Raw genomic sequence first — 19328 nt, forward strand, 5'->3', positions numbered from 1 at the left:
TAATAACTAATGCAGCTTGTAATAAAATATGTGGCACACTGGCATGTCTATATTCAGCATGTGACTAGGGCTGTATCTGCATACAAAATTATATGGTACAGTGTTTTCCACACCTACTTTGAATTTAGTATGCAGATATAGGGCGGGATGTATTAATATACATCGCTGCCCAGTCAACACAATGCCAGCACATATGTACTATGCGCTGCAGACGCACTTGCATGCTTTCTTGGTGCATGTAACTTGTTTAGTTTGTCTATAGGCCCGATGTAGCCTATACTGTTTATTTGAATATTGGAGACAACTGTGCTGCGTAATATTAATTGGTATTAATTTGCGGCCACGCCCCTCTCTGTGAAGCCACTCCCCTATAGTTTTGGCTTGAGCACCCACCAGCAAAAACAAAAATCGGCACCTATGTAGCTGAGTAAAGGTGGCCATACATCAGAAAGATCGGTCTTAAGACCGGTCACAATCAGGATTGTGTACAATTTCCCTTCAACTCCCCGGAATTCTTTGTTGTTTTTTGGACACACAATCTACTCACAAGAGATCGTACGATCAGTCATACAATCCATCTGCTGCATGATTGTATGATTGAAGCTTCATTTCAATAGGGGGCTGGAGCATAGGATGCGGGCGGGGGCACCAGTGAACCGGCGAGGGAAACAGTTCACGTGCTGGGCAGGAGGACCAGGCAGGCAGCCGCAGCTTCAAGGAAGAAAAACCCCAATACAATTGAATGGGCAGCCAGTGATTGGCTGAGAGCTCTCTCAGCCAATCAGCAATTGGCTGAGAGAGCTCTCAGACAATCACTGGCTGCCCATTTTTTTGTATTGAGTTTTTCTTCCTTGAAGCTGCGGCTGCCTGGTCCTCCTGCCCAGCACAACAGCACGAGACCTGTTCCCCTCGCCGGTTCACCGGCGTCCCCCTGCCCGCAGCCTATGTGTCCACTCCCAGCCTCTCCCCATGCCCGGCTTACCGGCGTCCCCCACCTGCTGACTATTTTTCAGCTCACCCTGCCCGGCACTTCCCTGCAGCTCCCCAGCGTCCCCCATCCGGCTCTCCCCCCGCAGCTCCCCGGGAGTTGCATATGATAAATCTCATGCGATTTATCATATGCATAACTTGGCACATCAATTGCCTAATCATGCGTTCCCCTCCCAGGTAACTGCAGGGGTAATCAAGTCCGACTTGTCCCTAGGACAAGTTGGACTAATGTATGGGGGCCTTTACGTGCAGCACGTCAGATCAGAAGACCAATCCTCCAATCTCTCAGGGCCGGGAGATTGTGTGATTGTTTGATTGTGTGCACACGATGTGCACACAATCTGCATACAATCCATCTTACAATCAATTGAGGTTGTATGATTGGGTAGAATATCTTTCTGATGTATGGCCACCTTAAGAGAGCTGTAATTGCAATGCAAGAAGGGTGCTGTGAGAACAGGAGGGAGGAAGGCCCTGCTCTAAGGAGCTTACAATCTAGAAGGAGGGGGAGACAGACAGGTGCAGGTCAGACAGGTCAAGGAGGGGGAGACAGACAGGTGCAGGCAAGAAGTGAGCATGGCAGGGATAGTCAGGACATGAGGCAGCAGGTAGAGAGCATGGACAAATAACTCTCCCTCTTCCCTCCTCCTATCCAATATAGTAAACTTTATCAGAGGTGCCGCGGGAGAACGATATTGACCATACACACTGGCTGATATCATTCACGTTAACGGTCAGAGATGTCACCCTCCCCCTGCTCCGTACATACAGTCGCTGACAATAATGTCAGATTGAGCTGCATGTACAGACAACGGGGGGGGGCATTAACGACCCAAGGCCACGCGCATCATTACCTATATTGACTGTACACACTAGTCAATACATACTCCATATAGTTGACGATATAGATATCATCCATATAGTTGACCATGTATCGCCCAGTGTGCACCCAGCTGTAATTTCAGATAAATTGGATGAAGGCATTTCTTAAACGCATAGGTCATTCATCACACAATTCTGCTGAAAACAATCGTGTTTGGCTGATTTGATTGTATGCCATTTGACTGTACCCAATTTTTTTGTATGAGATTTGATTGTGTGTGATGGAGATTGGACTAGATTGCAATCTCATAAATGTTGCAAGTTGTATTAACATTGGTAATGTCTAAACTTATGCTGTGTACACACGGTGAGATTTGACAATGGCTATATATTCAAAAACGCATGAAGATCGAATGCAGATCGCACAGGTTTTTTACCTTGCGATCCCGATGCGCGCTCCCGTGACAGCACAAATCGAAACCCAGATAGACAGGGCAGCAATGACTATATAGTGCAAATCTAATGCAGATTGTATGAATTGCATGCAAATAGTACAGAGATAGCAAAGATAAGTTGAATCTCACAGTGTGTACACACCATTAACTGAAACACAGAGGGCCAGATGTACTAAGCATCAAAAGTGATAAAATGGAGAGTGATAAACAACCAGCAAATCAGCTCCTGACTGACATTTTTCAAACACAGTCTGTGACATGGCAGGTAGGAGCTGATTGGCTGGCTGTTTATCACTCTCCATTTTATCACTTTTGAAGCTTAGTGCATCTGGCCCATATTGTGGGAAATTTATTAAGATGGAAGTTTTGTTTCACATGTGATGTTGCTATGGGCAACCAATCAGATACTATCTATTTTCTTCTATTTTCGTGGGTGTGTACTGCTACATCTGAGAGGAATCTTGTAAAATTACTTATATCCAAATGTAGATGATCCCCAGAGCAGTTAGTAAGAGCTACTTTACTGTACTTGCTAAAGTTCGGGAAAACGGTGCTGATGAGTGTTACCATATATAATTTTGTTTGCATAGAAATTGAATATTATTTTGATACTATAAAGTAATGTAGCTATATCATTTAAATGTTTACAGAATGTAGCAATATTTGTATTTAGGTAGTCTGTGCTGTAAGGAGTAAGCAATGTATACACTATAGGCCAGACACCAGCCATCTGGTTTCCTTTATGGAGAATGTAGCTGCTAGTACATCATCCAAGTTACTTTGCAGGACAAACAAGACACTATTGTATTTTGACAACAGGAGTGTAAAATAGATTGATGCACAGGGAGAGACCAGAACAGGAGATCTCGCAAAGGAGATTACCACTAGCGTCCAGACAAGCAGGAGACCCTGTCACCATTAGCATCCATAAATTCAATAACGTCATGAGAACAGGGAACTTCAATTCATGTATTTGTGATATAAGGAGAGAGATAGAGTAGACCTTCTCTCACATTCGCACACAGACACACACGGACAGTCAGCAAGAAACCTATTCAGTGAGTCAGGAGGAGAGATGTGAGCCACGAGCAGGAGAGAGGAACGGAACCTAGAAGCGATGGGCTGGAGTGAGTGAGTAATCATGGTAGATATAAATGTTCAGTTGTTGATAAAGTTATGGAATACTGAAGTCTACAATTTATGTTAGTTTTATAGCAGTCTTAAGTCTGTCAATTGTTTAATGTTGTTTTAGGTAATATAAGCAAGGAGGCGTATATATAAATATATATATAATAGCATATACAACAATCACTGTGTTAATCTATTCTGTAATGGTTTGTTTTGCCTATAAATAAAATCCTCCAATTGGAGCTAAAATTACAAGTCTCGAACTCTCATATTTGGGGAATCAAATTATGACAAGTACTCTGCATATTGTATTGTAAGGTATATTAGAATATAATTGCAGATGTTAAATATATGTGTTATATCAATACAAGATATAATAAATATATTTTATATAATAATATCTCAATCTCAATAACTATTATTGGGCTAAGAGAGATATATGATCCCTAAAATAAAACTCTACAATGGCGACCGCAGCAGGACTTGTGAATTTTGGTATCTGATTGTATGATTATAATATTTATAAGGAGTAGCAGATGCGTGAAGCTGGCTACCTAACCTACAGAATCACAGTGAGGATGTATCTAGGAAAACGTAATACTATTGTGTATTTTTATCTTGCATTGTTTGTAGACCTAGAATAACGTATTGGTGAAACAGAACTGATATTCCATTGTTACCATTATCTGGGAGTGCACGCTTAGATATTGATAATATGGCATTATTCAGAAACATTTTTAACTAATACTACATTTACTAGGCTCAGCACAAGGGCTGTTTAGCCTGCTGACACATTGCAAGATCACAGTGGGGTATGTTACTAAATAGGCACTTGATAATTGTAAAGGCCTAGAATAAATAAACAGTGGAAATAAGCATTTCCAAATAAATGATAATTAGTACCAGATATTAGAGTTAACTTTGAGAATCCGGACACTCTCATTGGGAGGATATCTTGTGTACAAAAGTATAAATACAGCATTGTAAAATAAGTGCAATGTTGAAAATGAAAAGAGTTGTTGTAGCATTTAGGAAAATGCACAGAGCAGCGACTTTAGAAGTTAAGCAGGAATGTATAGAGAAATCAGGTTCACGTCTCAAGAGGGCATGCCTGAAAATGAATGAAAAGGTGCATTCCTTCTTAAAATCCCTAAAGGTTAAGAAGTGTACTCAGAAGAATTCTGAGACAAAAGTAAATTTTCTGGCAGATTGTGAACAAACTGCCCAGATCTCTCATGAAGGGATCACAGAAGCACCCAGCAAAGGTGTTAGGAGCAGGGATGAGACCACAGAGGGGCTCATTCACAAACAGACTACAAAGTCTGAAATGGTCACAGATGCTAATCAGGGCTCTGTAATAGAGAGAGAACGTAATACTGTGCACGATATACCTATCCTCAAAGCGCACATTACTGCAAATAAGGCAGGAGCAATGAAAGATATCCCCTGCACTGTTTGGATTAAGGGGGGAGATCAGTACATTGAGGAGAGAGATTCTGCAGAATCCACTCTCACAGCCCCCATAGTGACAAAGAAACTTGTGTTGTCCTCAGGGAAAGGGGAACAGACAATAACCTTGTATACACACACTCCAATTGTAGGTAAAGTTGTCACAGAATTAAATGAGCAAATGTATTCAGCCACAAATATGTCTGAGCTGAGCAATGGCATGAATTTGAGCATGCATGATCACACAAAAGGTTCCACCATCTCTGTAACCCCCACACAGCAGTTAGAGACATCTAGTGGTAGAGCAAATGTCCACAGTCTCTTAGAGAGACCACATGCAGAGTGTCAATCTGTGAACACCACACAGAAGTACAGGAATGCTAAAAAGCATCACCAGGATGAGAATGTTTATATGTCCTGGAGTCCTAACCATTTTATTTTAGGTTTGGTCAAAAATGAAGCCCAAAATCCTACCAAGCATATATGGCACAGACTAACGAGTTTTTCGCCACACAAGTATATTTTTTAGAAGCTCCAAGTTTCCAGACTGAAGAAACTCGCAGGACCACCAAAAGCAAATCGAGAAAAGATGCATCCTGGCAATGACAACAGGGAGTATTGTTCATTTACTTTATAGATTAAATCTAGTTATTGGGTGGTGTAAGGAACTGCCACATGTTTAAATGGATACAAGATCCAGATTAAATGTAACCTGCATCATACCTGCAGCAAAGTTTATGTTGTCAGTGACATATACTATTACATAGAGGAGAGAAATGGCACAGACCAGAAAACATGGCCAGCAATGTTGGACCAGCAGATAGCACAATGCAATGTCACACCAGTATGTAAATAGCATAGTAATTGTATTTCTTTTTGTTTCAATTTTAGTCCTGCACAGCAGCCTTATTACTGATGGACGCAAAGTTTTAAAGAAAGCCCCAAGTCGCAATAACAACCTCTACTAAACCTTTTATTGCTGCAATTATGCAAAGAGCCAGTACCTTGCACAGCTTGTGTTTGTCATCTAAAGAGAATCCAAAAACTGTCACATGGACAAAAATCAAAGGACTTTTTTTTAGTTTATTTTTCTTTCTTCAGTCCTTCAGAGAAGGAAAAGGTTTAAATACAGCAACTACTATTTGTTTTCTGGACACATGGACAAAATCCCCTTTTCTCTTCTTCAGGAGAAGTTCATTAACCCCTCACTACAGCAATCATTGTTTGTTTGTTTGTCAGGACACTGTGACACATGGACATTCCATTTACAGTGTGCATTATTCTCACCACCAAGTATGCAGAATCCTTTTGTACATACATTTTTAATTGCCGATCAATTCACACATATGATCTTCATTCTTATGTTATTGTATATACCTTGTAAATATTTTATTTTTTCTTCATATGAGTATATGCTGATTATATATACGCTTCCTTCTTAAAAAGCTTCAAACTAATTTAAATATCAGACAAAGAATGGTATGCCTTACATCAAATTGTAAAAGAGAAACGTTTTGTTAGTTGTTGAGATGGATCATTCTCTTAATACAGACTTAACCAAGTCTAAGAGAATGAACAATAGCATAGATGGAATATTGTAGTTATTGTATATGCACATGGCTGCATATCACACAACACTGGATGGAATTCGATATAGTCAAGCCCATTCTTAACAGATATCTAATATTTGTTTGAAGCAAAATCATTGTCATTTGTTGTATTGATAGGATGTTTTCATAGATACGTTAAATCAAAATATGTATTGATAGGATGTTGTCATAGATACGTCAAATCAAAATATTATTGTTAGTTATTGGATTTAGCTGGTGTATGGTTATTTTAGTTTAAGATAACATAGCATATAGGAAAGTAGGTAAGAGATCAGAGACTGAATGGTAAATTATTATTCAGTGAGGAAATTTAGTATAAACGGAGTGGATCCTTTAGAATCTACCCCAGACATTTACCTGCCAATGCCTGAAGATAAATGTTCTTATCAACAAGTAAAGCAAAAATACTTGGTTAAAGTTTCAACTGCTGTATTCAACATCACAAACTGTTTTGTTCAACACAACGAGGTTGGGGTTAAAGAGAGACATGGACACTTATCATGATTGCAGCGCGATAATCTTAAAGGACGCACAAGGACACTTGTCACGATCACAGCGATAATCTTAAAGGACGCACAAGGACACTTGTCACGATCACAGCGATAATCGTAAAGGATCGTAAAGGACATACAAAGCAAACTCGCTAAGGACTGCATTAATGAGGCTTATCAAAGGCACTGTGTTTTGCAAAACTGTGGTGAAGAAATTTATCAAGACCACAGCACTCCAAGGGCCACACAAGTAAAGCAACATTTCAAGCAAGTCAACAGCCTTTATACATGTAAAGCAACATTGCAAGCAAGTCAACAGCCTCGAAGAAGAATTCTACTTCTACGTCCACCATACTGCAAATGTAAAGTGTCTCCAAGAACTGCAACCCACACAGGTGACAGCCCTCAGCCAGGAAATCACTGTGAGCAACAGTACAAGGAAAGTGTCATCACACATCGACCAAACAACATCTACAAGGCAAGCTGTGGCGTGGCATATAACTGTCTGTAGCAATGAAAATATTTTCCTCATGAATACTGAATATAAATAACCTCTGTCCCTGGTCAAATTTAGTTATTATAGGGTAAATCAGGTTAATTAAGTTAGGATATTTCACACTAATGGTTAATGTATGGTTAGGAGAGTTGGGAAAAGAATGTTTGAAAATATATATGAAGCAATTATGGTAATTTACTGTATGACCAATCAAAATAATTTCTCATGGTCACAAGCGGGGGACTGTTACCATATATAATTTTGTTTGCATAGAAATTGAATATTATTTTGATACTATAAAGTAATGTAGCTATATCATTTAAATGTTTACAGAATGTAGCAATATTTGTATTTAGGTAGTCTGTGCTGTAAGGAGTAAGCAATGTATACACTATAGGCCAGACACCAGCCATCTGGTTTCCTTTATGGAGAATGTAGCTGCTAGTACATCATCCAAGTTACTTTGCAGGACAAACAAGACACTATTGTATTTTGACAACAGGAGTGTAAAATAGATTGATGCACAGGGAGAGACCAGAACAGGAGATCTCGCAAAGGAGATTACCACTAGCGTCCAGACAAGCAGGAGACCCTGTCACCATTAGCATCCATAAATTCAATAACGTCATGAGAACAGGGAACTTCAATTCATGTATTTGTGATATAAGGAGAGAGATAGAGTAGACATTCTCTCACATTCGCACACAGACACACACGGACAGTCAGCAAGAAACCTATTCAGTGAGTCAGGAGGAGAGATGTGAGCCACGAGCAGGAGAGAGGAACGGAACCTAGAAGCGATGGGCTGGAGTGAGTGAGTAATCATGGTAGATATAAATGTTCAGTTGTTGATAAAGTTATGGAATACTGAAGTCTACAATTTATGTTAGTTTTATAGCAGTCTTAAGTCTGTCAATTGTTTAATGTTGTTTTAGGTAATATAAGCAAGGAGGCGTATATATAAATATATATATAATAGCATATACAACAATCACTGTGTTAATCTATTCTGTAATGGTTTGTTTTGCCTATAAATAAAATCCTCCAATTGGAGCTAAAATTACAAGTCTCGAACTCTCATATTTGGGGAATCAAATTATGACAAGTACTCTGCATATTGTATTGTAAGGTATATTAGAATATAATTGCAGATGTTAAATATATGTGTTATATCAATACAAGATATAATAAATATATTTTATATAATAATATCTCAATCTCAATAACTATTATTGGGCTAAGAGAGATATATGATCCCTAAAATAAAACTCTACATGAGTCAATGTAAATGTATCTGTCTCTCATTCCTTTTTTCCCCAAAAATTTAACAGTGTAATGTGGGCTAGGTGAAATGAGGGAGATTGTTAGACTAATGAGGGAGAGAGGGAGATTGCTGTTATTTCAGGGAGTCTCCTGCAGAATGCAGGAGGGGAGGTAACTATGACTTCAGGTGACAAAGACCAGAGGATGAGACCAATGGGATGTCGAGTTCTTATGATGTCCTGACCCTTCACCCAATGATTGTTGACCTTTAGGGGGAAATTTACTAAAGGAAATTTGTAAAAAAAATAGGTGTATTTGTATCCAGAAATAAACTTATTTTTGACATTTAGGGGGAAATTTACCAATATGAAAAACCTAGTTTTTCGTATTGGTATTTCCCCTACGGTTGCATACGACTGTTTAAGTCGTATGCAAAGTCGTGTTCCGGAGGGGAAATTACAAAGCAGTCATATACGACTGCTTTGTAACCCTCCGATGGTGTAACCATCCGTATTAGCGGCCGTATATACGGCCGCTAATACAAATTATTTCTAGCAGTCTGCACGGATCAGTCAGATCCGTGCAGGCTGCAGTGTGTAAAAAAAAATAGAAAAATAAATAAATTAAAAAAAAAAAAAATCGGCGTGGGGTCCCCCCCACAGCTGTAACCAGCACCAGGCTGAAGGAGCCGGGGCCGGTAATTAAAAATCAGGGAACCCGACAATTAGGGGTTCCCCGATTTTTAACAACCAGCCCCAGGCTCCAGGTCCGGGGCTGGTTCCCAAAATACGGGGGACAAAATGACTAGGGGTCCCCCGTATTTTAAGAACCAGCCCCAGGCAAAACCAACCAGCAGGGTAATGTCACAGCCGGGGGACACTTATAATATAAGGTCCCGCGGCTAAAACATTAACCCTACCGACCAGTCAGCCTGGCCAGGGGCCCTGGGGGAGTGGGGACCCCCCCAATGAAGGGGTCCCCCCCCTCCAGGACTTACCTGACCAGGCTGAAGCCTGGTGCTGTCCTCGATGCCCCTGGGCGGTGGGCATCGAGCTGATAAATGGTGTAAAAAAATAGATTAAACTATTGTTTTTTACTGTGGCACTACAAGTGCCAGCAAGCTGGGACTTGGAGAACCACAAGTCCCAGCCTGCTGGGCATTAAAGGGCCCGCTGGCACTTGTAGTTCCACAGTTAAAAAAATAGTGCACAAAACACACTGACACACATTTAAAATAAAACTTTAATACATACAAAGCCCACACATACTAATACTTACCTATCTTCTTTCCGTAGGTAGCTCTGATGTCCTGGTCCTGTGTCGTCTTCTGCCTCCATGTCGACGTCACTGTCGGCGATGGCGTCCGGATCCGACAAAATCCATGTGGGAGCTGTGGAAGGAAACCATACTCGCCTGTCCCAGCGCGACGTAGTCCAGGTAAGTGTCTTGGCAAAAAAACAAACCGACACGCGAAACCAGACCGGACTCTGAGGGAGCCGCACGGTGTTTGTTTACATCGTGCGGCTACGCCCCCGAATGCCGCTATTGGCCGCCGCCGACAGCTGTGACATTACCCTGCTGGCTGGTTTTGCCTGGGGCTGGTTCTTAAAATACGGGGGACCCCTAGTCATTTTGTCCCCCGTATTTTGGGAACCAGCCCCGGACCTGGAGCCTGGGGCTGGTTGTTATAAATCGGGGAACCCCTATTTGTCGGGTTCCCTGATTTTTAATTACCGGCCCCGGCTCCTTCAGCCTGGTGCTGGTTACAGCTGTGGGGGAGACCCCACGCCGTTTTTTTTTTTAAATTTATTTATTTTTCTATTTTTTTTACACTGCAGCCTGCACGGATCTGACTGATCCGTGCAGGCTAAAACGCAAATAGAACAGGAAAATGGTGTTCTATTTTCCTGTCGTATTTGCGTGGGTGTTTCACACCACTTAGCAGCCGTATTGTCAGTACGGCTGCTTAGTACATCAGGAACCACCATTCTTTTGAATGGTGATTTCTGTCGTATCCTATCGATGGTGTAGGACATTCGTATTTGTAACTACAAATACGAATGTCCCATCTTTAGGACTACGAATTGTTGTATTTTTGGGATAGTAAATCCCGAAAATACAAATTCGTAAAAAAAAGGTGTATTTCTCCCTACGAATACACCTTTTTTCTACGAATCCATTTTCGTAAATGTCCCCCTTACTATCCCGAAAATACGGCAATTCGTATTGATAGCACATCAATACGAATACGAATTGCCGTATTTTCGGGATAGTAAACGTCAAAAATAAGTTTATTTCTGGATACAAATACACCTATTTTTTTTTTCAAATTTCCTTTAGTAAATTTCCCGCTTAGTGTGTAATTTGTTTAAAGTAGATGTCAGAACATTTACATTTCTGGATCTGAAGGTAAGAGCATTCTGTACAGAAGCTTGGGGCAGTGCTGTCCATAAGCATGTATATGTCATTGGTGTAGTTATACTTTATTCTTGTGAATAAATTGCTTTTGTAGATTGGACTGCCTTTATTAACTGTATTTAACAACATACTCCAAACTATGGGTGGGGAATTCCATAACACTTGTTACCTCTATATGCTTCTTCCATTCAATTTGGTCTTTTATGGAATCCGATACACCATCTACAGCCAAAACAGAATGGACATTGGCGAGGATATTTAGCACATTTGCTGGTATTGGTTACTTGTTGCAAATATCAGATATTTCTATTTACTTTTCCAATTTAAACTCTCCACCATAACCAGATATTTAGAATAATCACCTCCTTAGTGCAGAATAAAAATCACCTCCTTCATGTAAAATAATGTACAATTACTAGTCAGATTTTAGCCAATTAGCTGCAGTACTGAAGCAGGTGACCAGTATAAAATGCATCCATGTGTGTGCCCTCTCCCTTGCTGCACCATTGCTTTTCCTGTGTACTGTACCAGCATTATGACATCATACCTCCCAACATGACCCTCTCCAGGAGGGACAGAATGCTCTGTTCCTGGACTTCCCGTTTAATATATGCATACTTGCCGACTTCTTAGCTGGGCTTTGCGAGAGAGTGAGGGCGTGGGAGCACTCAATTGTAATTTGGATAGCTCCACCCATGGCCCCACCCCATTTACGGCATGTAAATGAGGCAGGGCCATGGGCGGAGCTATCCAAAGTACATTTCAGATGGTACTTTAGAAAGTTTAGCACTACGTACATTTTTCAAACTTGGAATCCTTCTTGTTTCTTCCCTCCCTCCACGCTGCTGCTTTATAAAAAGAATTGTTCCTCTCCTCCTGCACCCTCATTACTGCTTCATAAAAATGTTATAAGGTAGTGGGGAGGGGAACAATTTTTATGAAGCAGCGGCAGCGTGGGGTTTGTAGTGAGGGGGGCGGGGGTTTGAGATACAGCCTGAGCCCTATTAAACAGCGGGAGCAGAGGGAGAGAAGCAGGAGGGAAGTGCCGAAGCAGCCAGCCGCTAGATTACTATCTCATCTGCGGCGCTGCCGGCCTGCCCTCTACTGCTCCTGAGTCCTGTTGCCTCCTCTGCTGCTCGCTTGTCGCTTGTGCTGATCCCGCGGCTGCCCCATGCTGTGCTGCTGCTGCTGCCGCTATGATGGTGACCACATCCGGTCCCCGGCCGTCATTTAATAGGACAGCCGCACTTAAGATGTTACCGTTGGCGATGCGCTTTGTGACTTGAGCATGCGCAGTCACTGATTTTTTTGCCAGGCAGGCTAAAATCTGGGAGGATCCAATACATTCCCGGGAGACCGGGAGAAAGAATAAAAAAGCGGGATACTCCCGCTACATGCGGGAGGGTCGGCAACCCTGAATATATGATTTCCATCACCGGTTTTAAACAGGTTAATGGATAAGAAAGATGCTTCAACACAGGTGATATTAATCAAAAAATGAAGGTGAAGTCCAGGAATAGAGCATTCTGTCCCTCCTGGAGAGGGTCGTGTTGGGAGGTATGTGACATGGAAGTCCCAGTACAAAATAGAACTTCATCAAAGCTTTTACTAGATAGGACATTAATACTGCTGACACAGCATTACAGGGGCTAACGTGACACTGGTCTAGGCTGTGGCCTACAGGCTGGTGGAGGTCCTTCATTTAATACCGAGTGCTATACTTGTTATCACTCGTTGCTAATATTAAGTGGTGCTCTAACCAATCAGCTTCCAACTGTCAGGATACAGGCTGTGTTTAAATAATAACAAGAGCTGATTGGTTAAGAACCATTTAACAAGCAAATCACTCAGTATTAAATGTGCTTCTTAGTTATATAAATTTCTAATCATGGAAGGTTAGCCAGTCAATTCTGGATTAGACTGGGGTAAAAAAAAAAAAAAACTAGTTTATTTTTACTTTTTTTTTGGCAAATTTCCCTTCTGAATAAAGTGTGTCAGCAGCCACTCCGGATGTACAAGAAAATACAGACAGACCACGAGCTGTGACTTTGTATGCCTTTTGTCGCAACTGGCTCCCTGACAAAGAGTTTGTCAAGACCAAAATCTGCTCTATGTACATTGGGAGGCTTGCCACATAGAAACAGCTGGCAGCAAGGCTTCTGACACTATGCTCCCTGCCATAGTGTCAGAAGCCTTGAAATGAAAAGGAATGTTCTGTGTCCTGCTACACAAGAAGCAGGCCATGTGTGCACAAACTAGGGTGGCCAAGCCCGGGATCGGCAGGATTTAAAGAGTTAAGCAATTAACATTAATTGACCTAAGTGAATCCAGAATAAAAGAGACTCTGTGGAGCTGGGTTACTACTCTTGATGAAGCAGCCATAGACTATGGTGGGATGCAAAACGCGTTAGCCCACACCACCAATCACCCTCTGAGCAGAGGCTGTGTGCAGCGTGGATTCTTTCCACAGCCCCATTCAAACCAAGCGCGGGCACAAGCTGTCTACAAACCTGGCTTGGTGTATTGCATCAGCGGCTCCGGCCGCAAGCTGTCTGTAAACCCGGCTTCATGCACTGCATCCAGCGGCTCCCACTGATAGGGAGACCGGGGACTCAAGCGAGTTTGTGGCTACTGTGGGGTAATGGAGCCAACTGCTGTGCATACATGGTCACATACAGATCCCACTAACTGCCGCCACCTCATATCTCAGAGACAAGTGATCCATGGTCCATTGTGAGAGTGGGCGAATACAGCATTCCATGCTGCACCTCCCAAACAAACAGTGGGCAGGAACATCATGCCGGGACCTAGGTCCCAGGCTGACACGGTGGTAACTATACGCATACCTACCAACATGACCCTCTCCAGGAGGGGCACAATGCTGTTTCTGGACTTCTCTCTTAATTTATGATTACCATCACCTGTGTTGAGACACCTTTCTTCACAATTAACCTGTTTTAAAACAGGTGATGGCAATCATTAATTAAGAGGAAAGTCCAGCAATAGAGCGTTCTGTCCCTCCTGGAGAGGGTCATGTTGGGAGGTATGTGTACATACTCTCTCTGCCCATATTACACGTACTACAAATAACTGTACCGTCTACAATGACTTTGGATCACTTGCTACATCATGTTTACAAAAGGAGTTACAAACTAATCAATTCCAAAATGTATCAATTGCTTGACTGACTGTTTTCCAAGGCAGAGTGATACTATCTAGATACAGTCTTGGCATATAAAATGTATTGCCTTATTATGAGGAAACAGCACCTTGGTACCTTGGAGATGCAGCCCACATATAAGCAAATGTGTTTTTTTGGGGGACATTTACGCAGTGTTTATTAGAGACTAGCGCCTCTTTCATTTTCTTTTTTTTGTGTGCTCTAAACGTCCTGTTTTATATGGTGGCCATGTTTAAAATTACTTTCCTAAAGTTGGTTATGGCAATATGGCCTCTATTTGGCAACCATTTTGATGTAGATTTTCCTCAATAAATAAAACAAATATTAAAATCGCAATTTCAAATTACAATAAAATAAACACAGTAATGAGTAAAAATAAGGATAAGAACATGTTCATAAAAACCATTAGACTTCAAAATATTTTGTTCAAGTATTAAAAGTACTAAATTTAAAAATAATTTCCATTTTGCAACTTTTGTCCCAAGCTACACCAACATTTTTATGGAGCATGGGAGTCTGAGGACATCAATCAATGGACCTGGTGACTTGGCGGTGTTATATTGATGATATTATATTTGTCTGGGTGAAAGAGAGGCCCTGAATTATTTTTGTTCCTATCTGAATTTGAATAATAGGGGTATCATACTAACCTTTAATATAAGTCAAACCAGTATGAATTTTCTTGATTTGGTCATTTATGTAGAGAATAATACCATCAAAACAAGAAATTTTGTTAAACGTACAGATTCACGATCTTATATTAATAAAGAGAGTTGCCACCAAAGTAGGTGGCTTGAATCACTGGCCATGGCCACAGCTCCTCTGTTTCATTGAATAGAGCCACAACTCCTCTGTTTCATTGAATAGAGCTTGTGGACACACAACATCTATAGCCCACAGACATGCCGCAGGCAGGAGGAACTCCCAATTGTCGGCATCCCCCACCGACGGACACTGCCAGCCCTGGGGGGGACAGTACCCATGGGACTGTCACGCGAAAATCAGAACAGTTGGGAGGTATAACCCCATTTATATCACTCTTAGGATTTGGGAGATGTGGAGTCCCCTGGAGACTGCTATGGCTGCAATGCTGGCTCCTGCACAGTAATAGGAGCCAGTTGCTACATGTAATGTCACAGTGCAGCTCAGTGTCACTAAGCAGGAGCAAGCATTTTGTTGTCGCCCCTCAGCAGGAGACACCTGGTTTGGCCCACAGCCCCCTTGTGATGCCACAGAGTATAGTCACCTAAAATGAAAGTGTTCAGTTATTAAACCACCGCCAGAGAAAATGGCAGACCATAACATTAATGGTGAACCAAGACGTTTTTTATTGTTTGTTTTGTTTCTTTTGCCCACCAAATTCAAAAACAGCAATGCTATTACATGCAATACACAATATTGCTGTTTTAAATTCTGTGGGCAATTTATAGATAATCAGCGGCTTTCAAATAACACCACTTAATAAATAACCCTTTAATCTCTAAAAAGGGATATTGCTCTCATGCTAAGGCTCAGTACAGCTGGGAGTTGTGTTGCTTCAGTGATGGATGAGCTGACCTTGGATTCAGGCCCATCTTAGAATGTTTGTGCTTAAATCCAGTAATAGACAATGAGATATCTTTTTCAATGTTATTTTATATCTTAAGAAAATATTTGTTCATTCTGGTTTAGACAATTTAGTTAAGATTACTTTATTTTCTGTAGTGAATATACAGTATATTGGGGGATATTCTGGTTGCTTCGCAACCAGAATACGGAATACATTCGCAGCCTGACCGATCGAGCTGTGCGCATGCGTATTTCTGCCCATGTGCATGCGCTGGGTGTGTGCACCCACTGCAAATAATGAGATCACTGGGTGCACGCACCCAGGACAGTGGGTGGTGGGCAGAGAGGGGCGTGGGGCGGCAGGTAGCCCCATTACCATATGGGAATGCCCAGCTTTTCATGGGCGTTCTCATGGTAATGAGGCCATGACGCGGGTGCGGGGGGCGGGCAGCTGACATCACCAGATATCAGCTGCCTGCCCGTTTCCTCCCGAGGGTGCACGCATATGTAAGCTTGCTCAGAGAAAGCTTACATATGCGTGCACGTTCCACATCATTCGATGGTCGGTGATCATCGAATGATATGGGTGTTCCCCCACAGAAACATCCATTTGCAGCCTGTACATGGGAACACCATGAGGGGTTTGGTGGACTCGCAATAAACCAGAATAACCCTCATTATGGGCCTTATTCTAGTTCACGCTTTCTGACAAAATCCTTCTTAGATGGACAAAACCATGTGCACAGCAGGGGGGGCAGATGTAACTTGTGCAGATAGAGTTAGATTTGGGTGGGGTTTTACTTCAAAGTGAGATCTATATTGCAGTGTAAAAATAAAGCAGCCAGTATTTACCCTGCACAGAAACAAAATAACTCACCCAAATCTAATTATCTCTGCACAAGTTACATCTGCCCCCCTGCAGTGCACATGGTTTTGTCCATCTAAGAAGGATTTTGTCAGAAAGAGTGAACTAGAATAAGGCCCTATGTATTAGCATTTTACAAGAAAAACCTATATACTGAATTTTTATATTGTAGAAGTTGCACTGCCATTTGTCAAGTATTGACTTTACATCATCTTCTTTCTCTTTATCAGGTAAACAACCACCTACATCCCACACTCTTTTACACAATTGCCAATTGTGCCTAAATTGTATTGTTGTCTAAAAAAAGTAAACAATGGTCTCCGACGGTCTAATGCCACCTACTGCTGGGGTTTTACACCTTGGGGTTGTGGGCCCAGGTGTCAAATAAAATTTAGGCCCCCCCCTCCTTCACTCCAAGCCAAGTTCAAAATAACTCATCGTGGGTTTGGGCAGCAGTGGGCCCCTTAGTCGTCAGGAGCCCCAGTGCAATGCACCTGCTGCACCAATGGTAGTTCCACATATGCCTTCAGTATATCTATCATTTGCAACATTGACAAACACTAGCAGAAAACCCTCAACCCATGCTTACTAAATTACCTCCATGTGTAAAAACGAAAGAAAAAAGAGAATTATAAATAACACAATCAGAACATGCCCTTAAGATGCTATGGCGGAGATGTACTAAGAAAATGACAAAGTGGAGAGAGATAGGAACAGATGTACTAAAACTGGGGTAGCCAAGACCAACACTTGTGGTTGGCACCTTTTGTCACAGAACCTAAATTGCAGGTGTGCCTCATACACATGGGGCGATTGCTGCCTCTGTGCTGAGTGACAGGCTTAAATGTGATCACTCAGCACATCGCCTGGCACTAGCGGTGCACCCTGCGATGATGTTTGCTGAGCGATCGAGCTGAGCGGGGCTTTGCCTATTGTTTATAAGCAAACCCCATTTCTGCAGGGCATACACACAGAGCGATCATTTAGAAATTGTCACTGCCTGTTCTACCAGCATGCACTAGTCACCACTCACAACATACTAACGTGCATAGTTATTACCATTTTGGTCTTGGTCTTCCTTGATATTTTTCTTTCTCTGCTTCACTTTGGCTTCTGTTGTCTCCCCGGTAGGTGCCATGGTGTGTCACTGCAGAGATGGTGCACACAGAAACACTTTCATAGTGGGCAGAGTACCGGGTATTCCCTTTCACTACTTGTCCTGTGATAAATCTCCTCCCAAACAGTGAAGATTTGGACTAAGTTGAAGCCTACAGCTGTATTATGAACTGTTCAGGTATCCAATCTAACCTTTGGAATTAAAGGGAACTTTGACCAATTTATCCAAATAACCTGATTAAAAGATGTACCTTAGGCTCTTGCTGGTTTTTAAATCTTTAACCTATCTGATTACTAGTGAGATTTCACTATATGAGCTTCGGCTGTCAGACTCCACTTTCTCACTCAGTTATGTAATAAAAACATTGTGAAATAGTGTGTAAATAATACAACTATATGGACTATAACTAATGATTGCTAAATGCATACCTCCTAACCCTGGGGTAGCCAACCCTAGTCCTCGAGAGCTACCAACAGTGCATGCTTTGCAGGTCTCCTCACAGAATCACAAGTGAGCTAATTAGCTCCATCTGTGTATATTTTAAAATGTGTCAGTGATTAATGAGTGCAGCTGTGCAGCAGCTAGGTTGTCTGGAAAATGTGAACTGTTGGTAGCTCTCGTAGGCTAGGGTTGGCTACCAATGTCCTAACCAATGTTCCCTCTAATTTTACGAAGGCTTGGTGCAGAAAAAGATATTGGCTGTGCAACTGTGGAAGGAAATGTACATTTTTGTGCGTCACATAACGTATGCAGGCCTAGGTTTCGAGTTCTGTTGAGTTAATAAAGCAATTTGAATGTTTACAGACTTCACACACCACACATATAGACTATAGCAGTGATTTTCAACCTTATTAAACTCGTTGCACACTAAAACAAGATTTTAACCTTTGTGCGCTCAGTTGTAATGTCTGTGCGCGGGCTCGGCGAGTTGTGTGCGCGCGCGCACACGCGCACAGCTTAGAGGGAACACTGCTCCTAACTGTCCAGCTTACCGCAGGAATGTCCAGGTATTCGGGGACGTTCCTGCATCCCGCCCGGGGGTCGGCATTGTCCCGCGGTGGGGGAGCACTGGGACTGCGCAACACAGGCTGTTATCGGCACCGGAGAAAGACAGTTCAGCCCGCTGTCAGTGCGGGCTGAGCCGTCTATGCAGAAGGGAGAATAGCGCTGGATCGGTAAGTATGTTGGTATAAAAGTGAGGTGTGTGTGTGTGTGTATGTAATAAAGTTTTACTTTTCTGTGTGTGTGTTTTCTTTTAACATTCTTTTTACAGGTGGACTACAAGTCCCAGCGGGCCCATTAATGTCCCGCATGCTGGGACTTGTGGTTCACCAAGTCCCAGCCTGCGGGGGAGGTCTGCTGGTACTTGTAGTTCTCCTGTATAAAGCAATGTTAGGATTGACAGATTTAACCCTATCAGGTCGGCGTTCACTGGCCACGGACGCCAGTGACAGCCCCGGGCTTCAGCCCTGGACGGGTGAAGACTGGGGGGGGA

General features: G+C 42.2%; 1 protein-coding gene across 2 annotated transcripts in view; it reads right to left on the bottom strand.

Annotated features, from left to right (window-relative positions):
• SOAT2 (sterol O-acyltransferase 2) overlaps positions 1–18138 on the bottom strand; it is a 59641-nt gene extending 41503 nt beyond the window's left edge. Inside the window, exons 1-2 of one of the 2 annotated variants that reach the window (XM_083169619.1) lie at positions 17776–18138; positions 11292–11344 (exon numbers count right to left, since the gene is read on the bottom strand). In XM_083169619.1, the coding sequence (XP_083025745.1) occupies positions 11292–11344; positions 17776–17854 (132 nt within the window). In that variant the 5' untranslated portion in view covers positions 17855–18138. The remainder of the gene's footprint in view (positions 1–11291; positions 11345–17775) is intronic. The other variant, XM_083169620.1, reaches the window with a different exon arrangement.
• Between the last annotated feature and the right edge of the window lie 1190 nt (positions 18139–19328).

Source organism: Crinia signifera, chromosome 2, assembly GCF_055691185.1.
Source record: "Crinia signifera chromosome 2, ASM5569118v1, whole genome shotgun sequence".
NCBI lineage: Eukaryota > Metazoa > Chordata > Amphibia > Anura > Myobatrachidae > Crinia > Crinia signifera.